General features: G+C 32.0%; 1 protein-coding gene across 1 annotated transcript in view; it reads right to left on the bottom strand.

Annotated features, from left to right (window-relative positions):
* The window catches only part of LOC114338392 (sine oculis-binding protein homolog), a 90,193-nt gene extending 75,492 nt beyond the window's left edge, over nt 1–14,701 (bottom strand). Inside the window, exon 1 of the mRNA XM_028288987.2 lies at nt 14,155–14,701. Within this exon, the coding sequence (XP_028144788.2) occupies nt 14,155–14,226 (72 nt within the window). The 5' untranslated portion in view covers nt 14,227–14,701. The remainder of the gene's footprint in view (nt 1–14,154) is intronic.
* Between the last annotated feature and the right edge of the window lie 258 nt (nt 14,702–14,959).

Here is a 14,959-nt window from a genome sequence, read left to right as displayed (position 1 = left end):
GATTTCTGGTCAGTGATCTTTTGAGTCCAAAATGTCCTCAAGAAAAACTGCCAAGAAGTTCTTGCAATGCACTTTTAATGTGTGATTTTGGCAGCACCATTTGTTGAACTGTACGTACTCCGTACTCCATGGGGACTTTCACACTTCCGATAAGGATAAGACCATTCGAAAGGTGCAGAGATTCCCATTGAGCCCAGCACGCCTTTATATTTCCATTGTATTTGGTTATTTTCTGCCAAATAAGGCTTACTCCGTTTTTAAGCCACTCTCTTATGACTTTTGACATTATGTTTGTTTTGACTCTTATAAGATTTTTCAGGGAAGTCTGATCATTATCTTCTTTCTGTTTAACTGTGGTCATCCGCAGGGCCCCCGCAAGGTTGAGCGGCGCCCGCGTGCTGGATATATTTTGCCGCCCTTTAAATCTACCTTTATCCAATTATGAAATAAATCTATAATTTTTTATTTTTTACTCGTAATAAAACAACAGAAATTGCAAGAACTCAAATTTTATTTTTCTTGTAACTAATTTACTTATAATGGCAAAAAACAAATAAAACGTTAATATGTATATTAGTGAAGGATGTAGGCGTAAAATTTCGGGCCAATGTGTTTTAAATGCATTAATTTTTCTCGAATCCTAAAAAAACTAATAGGTATTTTTGAAAAATTTAAACGCAGAATGAAAGATTACATTATTACCGAGGGCTGTAAGTCCCTTAGAATGACCAAAAAGTACTTTTGAATGAGATATTTGAAATTAAAAATTACACTAAATTTTCTCTTTTTCTTCACTCCTGTAATTTATTAAAATAAACAATATAGAAGTTTTCAAGGACTTTCGGCCCTCTTTCATTCTGCGTTTAGATTTTTCAAATATTTCTTACATATTTAGTTATCTCAGGATTCGAAAAAATGAATGCATTTATTAAAACACATTGGCGCGAAATTTTGCACCAACGCCCTTAAATCTAACTTGAATTAAATGGGTGTTTAAGTCAATTTTATTGACGAGCTCTTGCTCGATTGTTAATATTACCAAACCGGATAATCTTTCCTGTACCATAGTACAGCTCAAACAATTTTTAATTAACTTGAATTTTGAAAATGATCTCTCACCAGAAGCAACAGACACCGGTAAAATGAGGGATGATTCTTCATGAAACAGTGATATTTGCTAAAGATGAAGTTATATTATTTTCAAATATATATTGAAGAATATCAAGTGGATCTGATGAGTTAGGCAATTAAAGAACCTAATTATAAAGCTTTTATCTCGCTAAATAAATCAGTCGCATCAATCTTTAATTGATCAATCTTTTGTTGAAGAGCAAGACAATGTTTTAAAATATCATGGTACTTAATTTAAAAATATCACTGAAAAAACCAAAAACATTATCATAATAAAACATTGCATCAAATCTACTATTTAACGAATTTGACCAATTATTCTAAAAAAATAATATAAAATATAATATAAACGCGGTTTTTGGATCATGAAATGTTATGTTCATAATCGAAAAATTTTGGTTTATATTTTCATCTCACGATATTTAACGAAGGAAAACCTTGTTCATCAGCTGCCAGTTTTCCCACTTGGGTAATTATTCCTTCAACAACATTTTCATCTCCGTAATTTTTTTGGCCATTGGGATGGTACAGTTGATTTCACATTCAGATTATAGTGTAATGTGTAGTGTGTGTGTTAAGTAAATGTCTTGTTACTTGAGTAAAGTCGACTTCATTGTCTTTACAAAGAGACGCTAATGGATCCGAACGTCTGCACTCCCTTCACCTATCCCATAAGGATAGAAATTATTTCTATTAACTGATTTTTAATAAAGAAACATTTTTTTATACTCAGCTGGGATTCACAACTCAGAACCCTTGGATCCAAAAGTCGGCTTTCTTACCATTGAGCCACACAGGGCGGGCGATAACGGGCCTGAAAGTGATGCACTGCAGGCGGACGCCCCTATTTGGTGGGCGCCAAAATGAGCTTTTTGCTGCTGGTGTTATACAAAATACATAGGTAACCTACTTCAAAACGGTAGTTTAGAAATAAATATAAAGGTACATATTATTTTTATATTACAATCTTTGCATTTTTATAACAAGGTTTATTTATCAAATTGGGTGTTTTTATTAAATTATTAAAAAATCTATTTAACCCAAAATCCAACCTATTCACCGCCAAAATTTATTTTTCAAAATTTGAATTTCTCGTCTCAAAAAACCTCAATGCCAAATTTTTATGAAATTATTTTAAAATCAAAAATCTACGCAAGTTTCAAATCTGGACAGAATATTACAACCCAACAAGTTTTGACCTGTAAACAAATTTTTACTATTTACGAATAAGTACTGCAAAATAGGTATTCCGATATTATACTGTATTAAAAAATAGTAAATTATTAACACCAAATATAAAATAAGATTTTAATTATTTTTTCACTATAATAACACAATATTTTTTTATTTTTGAAATTTCTCCAGATGTTCGTTAAAAATGTAATGTTAAAATTGTATAAAAAATTAATATCTCGTTAAAATAAATATTTCTTATTTGCCAAACCTTCGGTTTGGCGCCCTTTTGGGGCAGCGCCCGCGTGCGTCGCACGCGTTGCACGCCCGGTTACGGGGGCCCTGGTCATCCGAAGACTTACATACTTCTTCAGTTACATTATATTTTTGTAATCAACTATTTATAATGGGAAATAAGCCACAATTTTACCAAAAAAAATTTTTATTAACGTTTCGAAGCCCAAATCGGGTTTCGTTGTCAAAATACAAAATACTACTAAAATAAACAAAAATGTTGTTCCTAAGTAAAAAAATTTTTTCTAATAATTTATTTAATCTTACTCATTTATATTGGCAATTCAGACTATATATATTCAGACAATTGAGTTAAGTTTGATTTCATGTAATCGAATGAACTATCTTTTAGTAAAGTCGTCCCAGGAACGCAACTCATAAATATTGACGATATCATTTTAAAGTCTTCTACTTTAAAATGTACAATATACGTCTGAATTGCCAATATAAATGAGTAAGATTAAATAAATTATTGGAAAAAAATTTTTTTTTACTTAGAAACAACATTTTTGTTTATTTTTTAGTAGTATTTTGTATTTTGACAACGAAACCCGATTTGGGCTTCGAAACGTTAATAAAATCTTTTTTTGATAAAATTGTGGCTTATTTCCCATTATAAATAGTTGATTATAAAAATGCCACAGGGAAATAGCTTCAGAACAACATTATATTTTTCTTCACGTTCATTTAACACATTCTGCAAAATTGAGATCTGTGGTCTTAACTCTATTTCATTTTTACTAATCGCTAGTTGCTCCTTTAAATGAGTAATTTCAGATTCAGAGTATATTTTTCTGTTCTGTGGTCAGTTGTGGGAAATTAAATATGGCAGAAGAAATTACCAAAATAGATATTTATATACAACACGTAACAAAATAATTTTAGAAGCAACACAAAGTGTTTTGATCAGGCATACGATGAGGACCCAAGATGGATACGAAAATGATAGACAGAAAAAATACTCTCTGGAAGAACTCGTATACAGTTGAGTCCGGGAATATTTACCCGTGCGTCATCATTTAAAGCATACGAAATAAGTCGATGATAAGTCGGAAATTGAAATTTACTAAACGCAACAGCAAGTCACTTACTGTCACTTGCTGTTGCGTTTAGTAAATTTCAATTTCCGACTTATAGGCTATTGATTATGTACTATAGAAAGGAACTACAACGTTAACGGGGTTTTATTATTTGATATGGTCAATGAATCTCTATATATGAAAAAACCGCGGAGTGCTACCATTTAAAGGGGTGCGTTTTTGAGAAATGGGTGAATTAGTCCCTGGGCACAGGTTACATTAGGGTGAGTTCTATGCACTTTTGGTACAAACACGTCTAGATAAAAATTGTTCCTGGTTAAATTTCCTATCTAAATATAACTTTTTTAAAGTCAAAGATACTTTTTTTTACAAAAATATATTCAAAAGAAAGAGCACAAAGAAACCCAAAAGAAAGAAATTTTGTTTTTGTCCCATAACTTTTGCACGGGGATATAGGTATAGACATTGCTTCACAGAAAAAAAAACTTACATATTTTATCTTTAAAATGATGTTTAGTAAAGGTCATTAGGATTTACAGTTTTCGAAATATGATTTTTCAAAGTTCGCAACTCACAGCAATTTTGGGCAATTTTCTTTGTTATTTCGCAAATATTGTTCTGTAACTTTTTTCTACGTAACTTTAGGTATATGCAATGGTACATGTAAGAGAAATAGAAATCAATTACCTTTAAAATGGTCTACTGTATAATGTTGTACGACTTCTTTTAAAGAGGTGATCTTTTTCAAGACTTTATACTTTTAACGAATTTTTATATTTTTTACGATTATTTTTTAAATTTCCCATTATATATTTTTTTCTATATGGTATATATTATATAATAAAAAAGAAAGCTTATTCTGTTTACTTTAAAATGGTGTATTACAAAAAATTCTAGGGTTATTTTTGAATAAGATATACTGTTTCAAATTGTAATAAGTACTTGCAACGATTTTTGATTTTAGGATTATTTTTTAAATTCCTCATTATAACTTTTTTATGTGATTGTGTGTTATGATTGAATTTTATTTTTTATAGGTAATACTTTGGATCCACTTGACTCGGCCGAGCAAACTTCAAAATATGGATTAATTTCAATATTTACTGTCAAAGCTCCTGCACCACAAGCTTTGCTTGAAAAAATAGCATGTAAATGTACCAAAGGATGTACAAAAAACTGCGGTTGTAGGAAGATAGGAATTAGTTGTTCAATATTCTGCAAAGGATGCATGTGCATGGGTACTAATTGTGGGAACTCTAAGATAACTAAGGTGTCAGAGGAAGATATTGAAGCTAATGTTAACGAAGAGATGTTAATGTTAACGAAGAGATGGACTTTGATTTTGAAATTTTTTTAAATGTCAACGTTTAAATAATTTTAACTAAAGTGATGTTTTTAAGACTAATATTTATGAAATTTTTGTAAAAGAAATAATTTTAAATAATACAGGTAAAAAAATATCAAAGAATCACTCGGTTTCCATTATGTATTTAAATATAGATGATACACCATTTTAAAGAACAGAAAGTAAGCAATTTGTTGCGCAATATATAGATAGTATATTCATGTACAAGAAAAAAAAAGTTATACTTAATAAGAAATTTCAAAAAAATTCGTAATAAAATGAAAAAATAATATTTTTTTATATTAGGTATTATATAATATATAATATATTATATAATAATTTTATTTTATTTTTATATTATATTATAAAAACATCGTTAAAACTATAAAACCTTGAAAAACCATAATCTCTTTAAAAAAAGTCGAACAACGTTATACAGTAGACCATTTTAAAGGTAATTGATTTCTATTTCTATTACGTGTACCATTGTATATACCTAAAGTTACGTAGAAAAAAGTTACAGAACAATATTTGCGAAATAACAAGGAAAAATGCCCAAAATTGCTGTGAGTGGCGAATTTTGAAAAATCATATTTCGAAAACTGTAAATCCTAATGACCTCTACCTAACATCATTTTAAAGAGAAAATATGTAAGTTTTTTTTCTGTGAAGCAATGTCTATACCTATATCCCCGTGGACAAAAGTTATGGGACAAAAAACAAAATTTCTTTCTTTTGGGTTTCTTTGTGCTTTTTCTTTTAAATATATTTTTGTAAAAAAAAGTATCTTTGACTTTAAAAAGTTATATTTAGATAGGAAATTTAACCAGGAACAATTTTTATGTAGACGTATTTGTACCAAAAGTGCATAGAACTCACCCTAATGTAACCTCTGCCCAGGGACTAATTCACCCATTTCTCAAAAACGCACGCCTTTAAATGGTAGCACTCTGCGGTTTTTTCATATATAGAGATTCATTGATCATATCAAACAATAAAACCATGTTAACGTTGTAGTTCCTTTTAGCTATCTTATTTTGAATATAATCAATAGCCTATTATCATCGACTTATTTCGTATGCTTTAAATGATGACTCACGGGTAAAGATTCCCGGACTCAACTGTAAATGTCAACAAACTTGTAAAAAAAGAAATCGAATGTTTTAAACTTACAATTTGACTTAACACGATAACACAAAGTAGAAACTTTTCTTTTTAAAAATACCTAACTTTTAATATAATAGGTAAATTTGCTAAAATCTTTAGTTTTCTTACAAAAATTAATATTTATGTCATGCTAGTTTCATTATTGTATTTTTATTGCTTAGCTACCGTCTAAATAATAGTGCATTTTACGCCTGTGTTGGCATTAAGTGCACTTTATGACACGCGCGAGTATTGAAGAGCCAGAAAAAGAGTGTTTTAACTTATTAATAACCTTTACTAATAAAGTTACAAGACATGAAATAAAGTAAGAAATGTCTAGTTAATATTACTTAGTCACATAAAATTGAAAATGTGAGTAATCGCAACACTTTCCAGCATTCTAACATTTCAAACTCTGGAACTTCAGACGAGTTCTAGGTAAAACCTGAAAGTCCAAACCAAAAGTAATGTATTGGTTGTACACATCAGTGATACGACTGACAGTTAAGGAATCCTATTTATGATGAACTCAGATATGATGACACCAGAACTAATCTTACAGCTAGAATCTAGAGAACAAAAAAAATATTAAAATCTGCCCATGGTACTGGATCAGGAGTCTTTGGGCAGACAGGTAATAAATCTTAGGTGATGGAAGCCCAAAGCAAAGACAATCAATATTTATATAGATAACTAGGGAGCGGATTTATATGCGAGCAATTTTGGTGAAATATGCGCATACATATGCAGTAAAAAATTACGAAATATGCGCAAGATATGCACAATAATTTCAAAAAAATGCGCATTTTGAGAAACTACATGTTTATCTACAATAGAATAAATGTTTCGATTTTCCACTATCTTTCTCAAGTAATTTTTTCTCAATGTATCTACACTTTTCTTGGATGTACAAAAAAATTTTGTATCTCGAAAAAATGTTTAAACATAGGATTTTCCATGTTTTTCAAAGGTTATTTGCACAAATCATTGCCTCGCATAAGATCCGAATTAAATTTATATTCTTCATTGGATGAAGTCATTAACGGGTTACTGCCAATGAGCAACTGATCAACTTTTGATTCGCTCATCTTCTTGCATTTTGACTTTTATGTAGGTCTGTCCCGACGTATTGTGTAACCTAAAATTTTTGCTGAGATGGTATCTACAACAATAACACATACTTTTTCAAACTGTTTAAACTTAAAATGTTTAGGAATCAGCCAAATATTATTTATTAAAGAAAAAAGATGAAGAAAGCAATCTTAAACTCACCATTTTACTACATGCTTTGCAGAATAATTTTCCATTGGTGTAAAGAAGTGGATAGGTTCTGATCCGGGAATAAATGAGACTAGAATCTTTCGGCATATTGCACTATTCACAAACAGAAGTACGTTTTCACAATAACTAAACATTCGCATTGACCGACTAAAGGTGACTAATTTTGCTGATTTAGGGGAGCTAATTTAAATTATATTTAAATTTCCGTTAAACAATCGTAAAACGATGTTTAGAGGTGTAAATATTCTTTTAATAACAGGATATTTAACATCCTACAATCATTTTATGACGGCGTAGGTACTATACGCACTTTGTTGTGGGTAACGATCGGGTGTTTTCTAAAAAAAAAACCGAAAAGGTTTGCACCGATTTCATGAGCCGACTTCAGATAGTTCTCGAAAAGATATGACAGCATTTTGTGTCGAATTAAAAAATTTTAGAATTTTTTCGTTTGGCCAAAAATGTTTTTAAATAGACACATAATATGCACTTTTCTTTAAAAATATGCAAAATTTTGTAAATTTCTGAAATATGCGAAATATGCAAGCAATATGCATTTAGCATAAAATCCGCTCCCTATAGATAACCAAGCGGCTATTCTGGCAGTAAAGAACTCACTAACCGAATCAAGATAAATTATCTTTAATATGGGTGCCGGGATATAAAAGACTGCATGGAAATGAACATGCAGATGATGTTGTAGCATTTTGAGTTTTGTTGCATTTTTGTTGAGTTTTAGTACAAAAGAAAAAGGAAAAGTGGCAAAAAAGCCTAGAAGGATGTAAAAGTTGTTAGTTTAGACCCAAATGAGGAATCTCCTGTAAATGTCACCATCACCCCAATTGGTATACGTAAGTAGAAAGATCTGTCCAGTAAGTATCTAGTAGGGCCTTTTCCAAACGGCTTCCTTTTTTTAAATAGTAGGAAGGTTCTACAGTATGTGTAAGTATCCTTTGTTCATTTGGTAATGGTAGTTAGATTTTCTTCTTAAACCCTTCCATCCCTAAACGAACTCACCCCAGCCACCGAACTAAATTGAGCTGCCGTTCGCAGTGATCGTCTGAATGTCCTTGCTCCTTCTTCTTTAGCCCCATTTCGACCCCAGTACCTAAGTAGTTTGTGTTAACCCCTGACCCCATCTGAGCAAGCATTTAAAACGCTCCAATGTGCAGATGATACTGTTATACTGGTCAGTAACACTAAAGATTTACCGAGGATGCTCAATAAAATCAATATTGTTCTAAAGCTGTTTCCGAAATGTAAGTCAAAACGTCAATAAATTTTATTTTTAACTTAAATTGTGGCTTACTTCCGAATAAAATAGTAAATTAAATAGAGTAAATATTATACAAATACTACAGGCAGCCAATTTGGACGAAATATCAATATAAAGAAAACTAAATTCGACCTGGATATTGAACTCGAACATATTGAAAAAGAACACTGATTCATCTGGAATACACAGTAACTGGGGCCCTAACGTAGAAATTAAGATCCGAATAGAAATAGCAAGATCTAGATTCAATTAAGAAAGCTCTTAAGCAACAGCAACCTAAGCGCTAGCATCTGATGGAGAGCCACTCAATGTTACATACTTTCTATGCTATTTTACGTAGTAAAAGAGTGGACGTTAGCAGCAGCAACAATAAAAAATTTAGAGGCTTCAGAAATGTGGCTGTACCGACCGACGCATACTAAGAATATCTTGAACAGACATTGACCAATGCAGAGGTATTGAAATGGATTGGTAAAGAGATAGAATCTTTAACAACTGTTAAAAGGAGGAAAGCGTCATGTCTGGACCATCATCACCATCATCATCATCATCATTCAACCCGGATCTTTCCACAGCTGAATATAGGTCTCCATCAGTTTTTTTTCATGTATTCCTGTTTTGTGCTAAATGCATTCAATTTTTGTCGATCTGTTTTATGTCATCAGACCTTCGGGTTGGCGGACGACCTCTACTTCGATATGCTTCTTGTCTTGGTCTCTAGTGTATTATTCGCTGTGTCCATTTGTTATCGAACATGTGTTCCTTAACGATAAGTACTTTGTGCTACTGCTTATAGTGAAAGAAAAATTGAACTAAGAAGAAGTTTGGGAAGCAAAGAAAAATCCTAGCTGAGAGAATGGTTCCAGTTCCAAATACCAGAAGCAGCAAACATAATACATGCGGCAGCACAAAACGGAAAAACATATAGTTTGGTGGTAGCCAACGTTTGGTATAAGACGGCAAATAAAGAAGAAGAAGGATTTGTTTTAAAAATCAGAGTCTATGTAAATAAGTCAGACAACATCTAACAGCTAAAACGACGTATTAGAGAAGAAATATGAAACAAAGCTGTCTAATATTATTTAGAACGTCACTGATAGATTCTAGCATCGAATTGGCCATTGTCAGATAGTAAGCGGCAAACACATAACATTCTTATGGGTGCCATCCCATGTTGGGATAATGGGCAACGAACCGGCTAATAAAGCAGCAACAAAACTGTCAATGACATGACAAACCCTGTAATACAAAACATACCATTGTCAGACCAAAAAACATTAATAAAATAGTACATTCTCAAAACCTGGCAACTGGCAACAGAAATGGTGCCAAGCAGAACCAAAATTTTCAGACCAGATGTTGCTTCTGCCTTACTACCACTCCCAGCTCTAAGACATGACCAAGTGGTCCTCAACAGACTAAGGCTAGGTCATACAAAATTTACACATGGATACATCATCTCCAAGGACCCTCAGCCGATGTGCCACAACTGTCAAAACCAGTTTGAGTGCAGCATAATAATATAATGATAGACTGTCCAGTATACTCAACAGCAGGATCGACAGAGAAAATATAACACAATCTGAAAGATGCTCTAGTAGAAGTAAAACAAAATTTCTCAAAAATTGTAGAAGAAATTATGAACGAGATAGAAACAGAAAATAAATGACACTACAGCAACAGAAGAAGAACAACTGAAAGTTTTCGAGAGGAAGATTATGAAAAGAAGGAAAACGAAGAGGATACAAGACAAGAAATACAAGAATGGATGGATCAAAAAACGTAGAGCAATAATAGCACGGAGAATTAGATGGTATGGACACGTAATGATAAGAGGTAAGAGTAATTTGATAAGAGTTATAACGGAATGAATACCACCATGTAAAAGAACCAGAGGCAGACCTAAATTGAGATGGAGACAAGAGGAAGAAGACTTAAGGAGTATGGAAATTATAAATATAGGAACGGCAATCAAAGAAAGAGAAGAAACTGTAAAACCAAACCCAGAATGGGACGATCCCCCACAAAAATAGGATCTTCAAATGAAAACAGTTTCAGCTTTCTTGGGAGCGTATAGTTTATTTAAAAAATTAAATTGTAAACATTTAAATTGCTTTTGAACGCAAATAAATCTGATATTTTGAAAAAGTTAAGTCAATGACAGGCTTAGAAACATACCATTCTGATATTTCCCTGATGTAACGAAACACGCGCAAGATCATCAGAAAAAATAAATAAGCTAATCACAGAGAGGATGGGACGTAGATAAATTGAAAGAGAAAGAAGTAGAAAAAGAATATTGGTATATTGGTAATAGAAGTAATTCAAAGATTCAGTTCAAGAAACAACAAATGGAGGAAAAGTGGAAAAAATGAAACAAGCAGTAAGCAGAGCAGCAGAGGAAGTAGTTGGCAAAATGTAAAAAAGAAAGAAGAAATAATTGGTTTCACGAAGGGTGCAAATTGCAGTGGAATAATAAAACAAGATTGAAGTGCTAAAGGACAAGCAAAGAAGAGGAACGATAAAAATACAAAGATTGAAGGAAAAGACAAAGAAAGTGTTTAAATCGAAGAAAAATAAAAAAGTAGAGGAAATTATGAACGAGATAGAAACAAAAAATAAAAAACCCACAGCAAGAGAAGAAGAACAACTGAAAGTTTCAAGAGGAAAATTATGGGAAAAATACTGGGACCAAAGAGGGAAAACGAAGAGGATGCAAGCCAAAGAATGACGAAATACAAGAAAAGATGGGTCAAGAGAACATAGTTTGAGCAATAAAAGCACAAAGAATTAGACGGTATGGACAGATAATGATAAGAGGGAAGAGCAATCCGATAAGAGTTATAACGGAATGATACCACCAGGTAAAAGAACCAGAGGCAGACCTAAACTGAGATGGAGACAACAAGTGAAAGAAGACATAAGGATTATGGAAATTAAAACTATAGGAAGGACAATCAAAGAGAGAGAAGAATGGGGAAAAGTAGTGGAAACAGCAAAGTCACATCAGAAACTGTAAAATCAAACCCGGAATGGCATGATTCCCACACAAATCAGAGCTTCAAGTAAAAACAGCTTCAGCTCTCTTGGGAGCGTATAGCTTATTTAAAAAATTAAATTGTAAACATTAAAATGGCTTTTGAACGCAAATAAATCTGATATTTTGAAAAAGTTAAGTGAATGACAGGCTTGATCAACTCCATATAATAGCATATGGAGATGATACGGAAGCCATAGCGAAGTCGAAGATGGCACTTAAAATTGCAGTTGAAAAAGTACATAAAGGAAGCAAAGAGAATAGGGCTAGAGATAAACTAGCACAAATCAAAATACATGACTATAGGGAAGGACGACACAACAATTCAGAAAGATCTAAAAACAGAGAATCATAAATTTGAAACTGTATTCACATCTTTAGCTACTTGGGAGTTACAATAGAGAAAACCAGAAAAGAGAGAACAGAGGAATGAATTCTGAAAGGAAAAAAACATATGAAATGAATAGAAATCTGCTTTAGTTTTAGTTGTTTTTAGGTCTGCTTTTTGTGTTTTTAATCACTAATTACGTATAGGTAGGTGTACAACATTTTTGGTACTGTTTTGAACAAGCATGCATATTTTTGACTTTTTTTAACTCTAGATCTGTAAGGCATATTCATTGTCTAGTCTCTCTCTTCTTATTTTTACACAAAATTTTAATTATATTTTGCTGTTTTTTGATTATGCTGATAAATAATTAGCGAAATTTTGAGTAATAAAGAAAAAGTGTTTTTTTTTCTCCAAATTATTTTGAAAAAGTTAAGTCAATGACAGGCTTAGAAACATAAATTCTATTCTCATATTTCCGTGATGTAACGAAACACGCGCAAGATCATCAGAAAAAATAAATGGGCGAATCACTTGATCGCACATTTGGTCGCCTTATATTTCCTAAACAAACACACTATTTTTATCACACATACGAGTACACCACGTACCTTAATATCATCGTTTAAATCTTCTTTCTTGACAGAAACTTTCGTGATGAACACTTTGTCTTGTTTTTCCATGAATTCGATTTTTTTTTATTTTGATAAATATTTTTGTGAAACGTGAAAATGAAATTCGGATGCGGAGGAAACACACTACGATGAAGAAGTAAAACAAAAAGTACAAGATAACGACGAAGTAAAAATTCCCACAGAAAAAGGAGTGCAAATAGAAATTAAAACCCTCCGAAATGGAAAACAGCAGGAGAAGATGAAATAGCAGTGGAATTAATAAAATACGGAGGAAGAGAATTACACAACGAAAAAAACAAGCTAATACAACAAATTATGGACAAAAAATACACTATAGGTATTATAGTACCTATCATCTACATAAACTGGAGCAAATAATTCAAAAATCATCGAGAGAATACAATAGATAAATGCACGTACCTAATATTCATAGATTTCAAAAGCGCTTTTGATAAAAATAATCGGACGAAAATTATGGAAGAGCTAGATAGCTAGAATATCTTGGAATCCCAGAAAAATTAAGACTATATGCTAACAGTGAGTCTAAAGAACACCACAGCAAAGATTAGTTTCAACGGGATAATTTCTAAGGAGATCAAAGTAAACAAACTTGTAATTTGATATTGGAGCAATAATGATGACAAGATTTGCAAATAAAAATCTTATTACAGATCAGCTCCAAGTAATAGCATATGTAGATGATCTACTCATAATAGCGAAGACGAAGATGGCACTTATAAATGCAGTTGAAAAATTAGATAAGGAAGCAAAGAGAATAGAGCTAGAGATAAACCAGCCAAAATCAGAATACACGACGATAAGGAAGGACAACACAACGACTCAGAAATATTTAATGACACAGAATCATAAATTTGAAACTGCATCCACCTTTAGCTACTTGGGAGTAACAATAGGGATAACCCGGAAAAGAGAGAACAGAGGAAAGTATTCTAAAAGATAAAAAACCTATGGAATGAATAGAAATCTGCTCTAGCTTAGTTGTTTTTATGTTTCCTTTTTGTGCCTTTAATCAATAGTTAAACATAGGTAAATCCTTAGGTATACTTTTAACTAACATTGTTGGTACTGTTTTGAACAAGCGTGCAAATTTTTGAAGATACTTAGTTAACAACTCTAAATCTGTAAGTCATATTCATTGTCCAATCTCTCTTTTCTTATTTTTATACAAAATTTTAATTATATTGTGCTGTTTTTTAATGATGCTGATAAATAATTTGCGAAATTTTGAGTAATAAAGAAAAAGTGTTTTTTTCTCCAAATTATTTTGAAAAAGTTAAGTCAATGACAGGTTTAGAAACATAAATTCTATTCTCATATTTCCATGATGTAACGAAACACGCGCAAGATCATCAGAAAAAATAAATGAGCGAATCACTTGATCGCACATTTGGTCGCCTTATATTTCCTAAACAAATACACTATTTTTATCACACATACACCAACTTACCTTGATATCATCGTTTAAATTTTCTTTCTTGACGGAAACTTTCGTTATGGTCACTTCGTCTTGTTTTTCCATGAACTCTGATTTTTTTTTATTTTGATAAATATTTTTGTTAAACGTGGAAGTCAAATTCGGATGCGAAGCGCGAGTAGAACGGCGCGAAGAGCAACTAAACTAAAACTGAAAATAGAGCGCGGCGCGCCGCGAGTGTCAGACTTTTGGCTTTTCAACAATGGTTAAAAGTATATTTTCGGACTTGAAGTGGGGTTCAGTCTCGCGCCATACCCGTTTGAATCTTTTCAGCGCACGTGCACAGGCCGATAGCGCAGTTGCCGCACTACGTGAAAATTCATAACTGTATAATACGAATTATTTTATTTCTCTTGATGAAGAATATAAAAATATACAACGGTTACAAACTTCTAGAATCTAGAAAAACAAAGTCATTTTTTTTATTAAAAAATTTACATCAACCAACTTTAAAACTAATATTTTTGTAAACAATGACGTGGATGTTTCAGGACGAAGACTCTGACATGCGATGCGGTATGTCGTACCGTTGCAGTGGCGTGCTGGAACTTATCAAGCGGCCCGGTGATTTTATAGAAAAGCGGCCTCCCATCCACATCTTATCTTCTATTATCAGGATGTTTTATTCGTTATTTATAAAACAAAAATATAAATTATTTTTAAATCAAACATAAAACTTTGAATTCAATGATTTTTTTTTAATTTGCTATATTTTTTTTATTTAAGAATAAGCAATCTTGCAAATAATAAATATTATCACATGTATGACAAAATTGTA

The sequence above is a fragment of the Diabrotica virgifera genome, chromosome 6 (genome assembly GCF_917563875.1).
Source record: "Diabrotica virgifera virgifera chromosome 6, PGI_DIABVI_V3a".
Classification (NCBI taxonomy): domain Eukaryota; kingdom Metazoa; phylum Arthropoda; class Insecta; order Coleoptera; family Chrysomelidae; genus Diabrotica; species Diabrotica virgifera.
The sequence above is the reverse complement of the archived record's forward strand: the minus strand, read 5'-3'. Positions and strand labels throughout refer to the sequence as shown.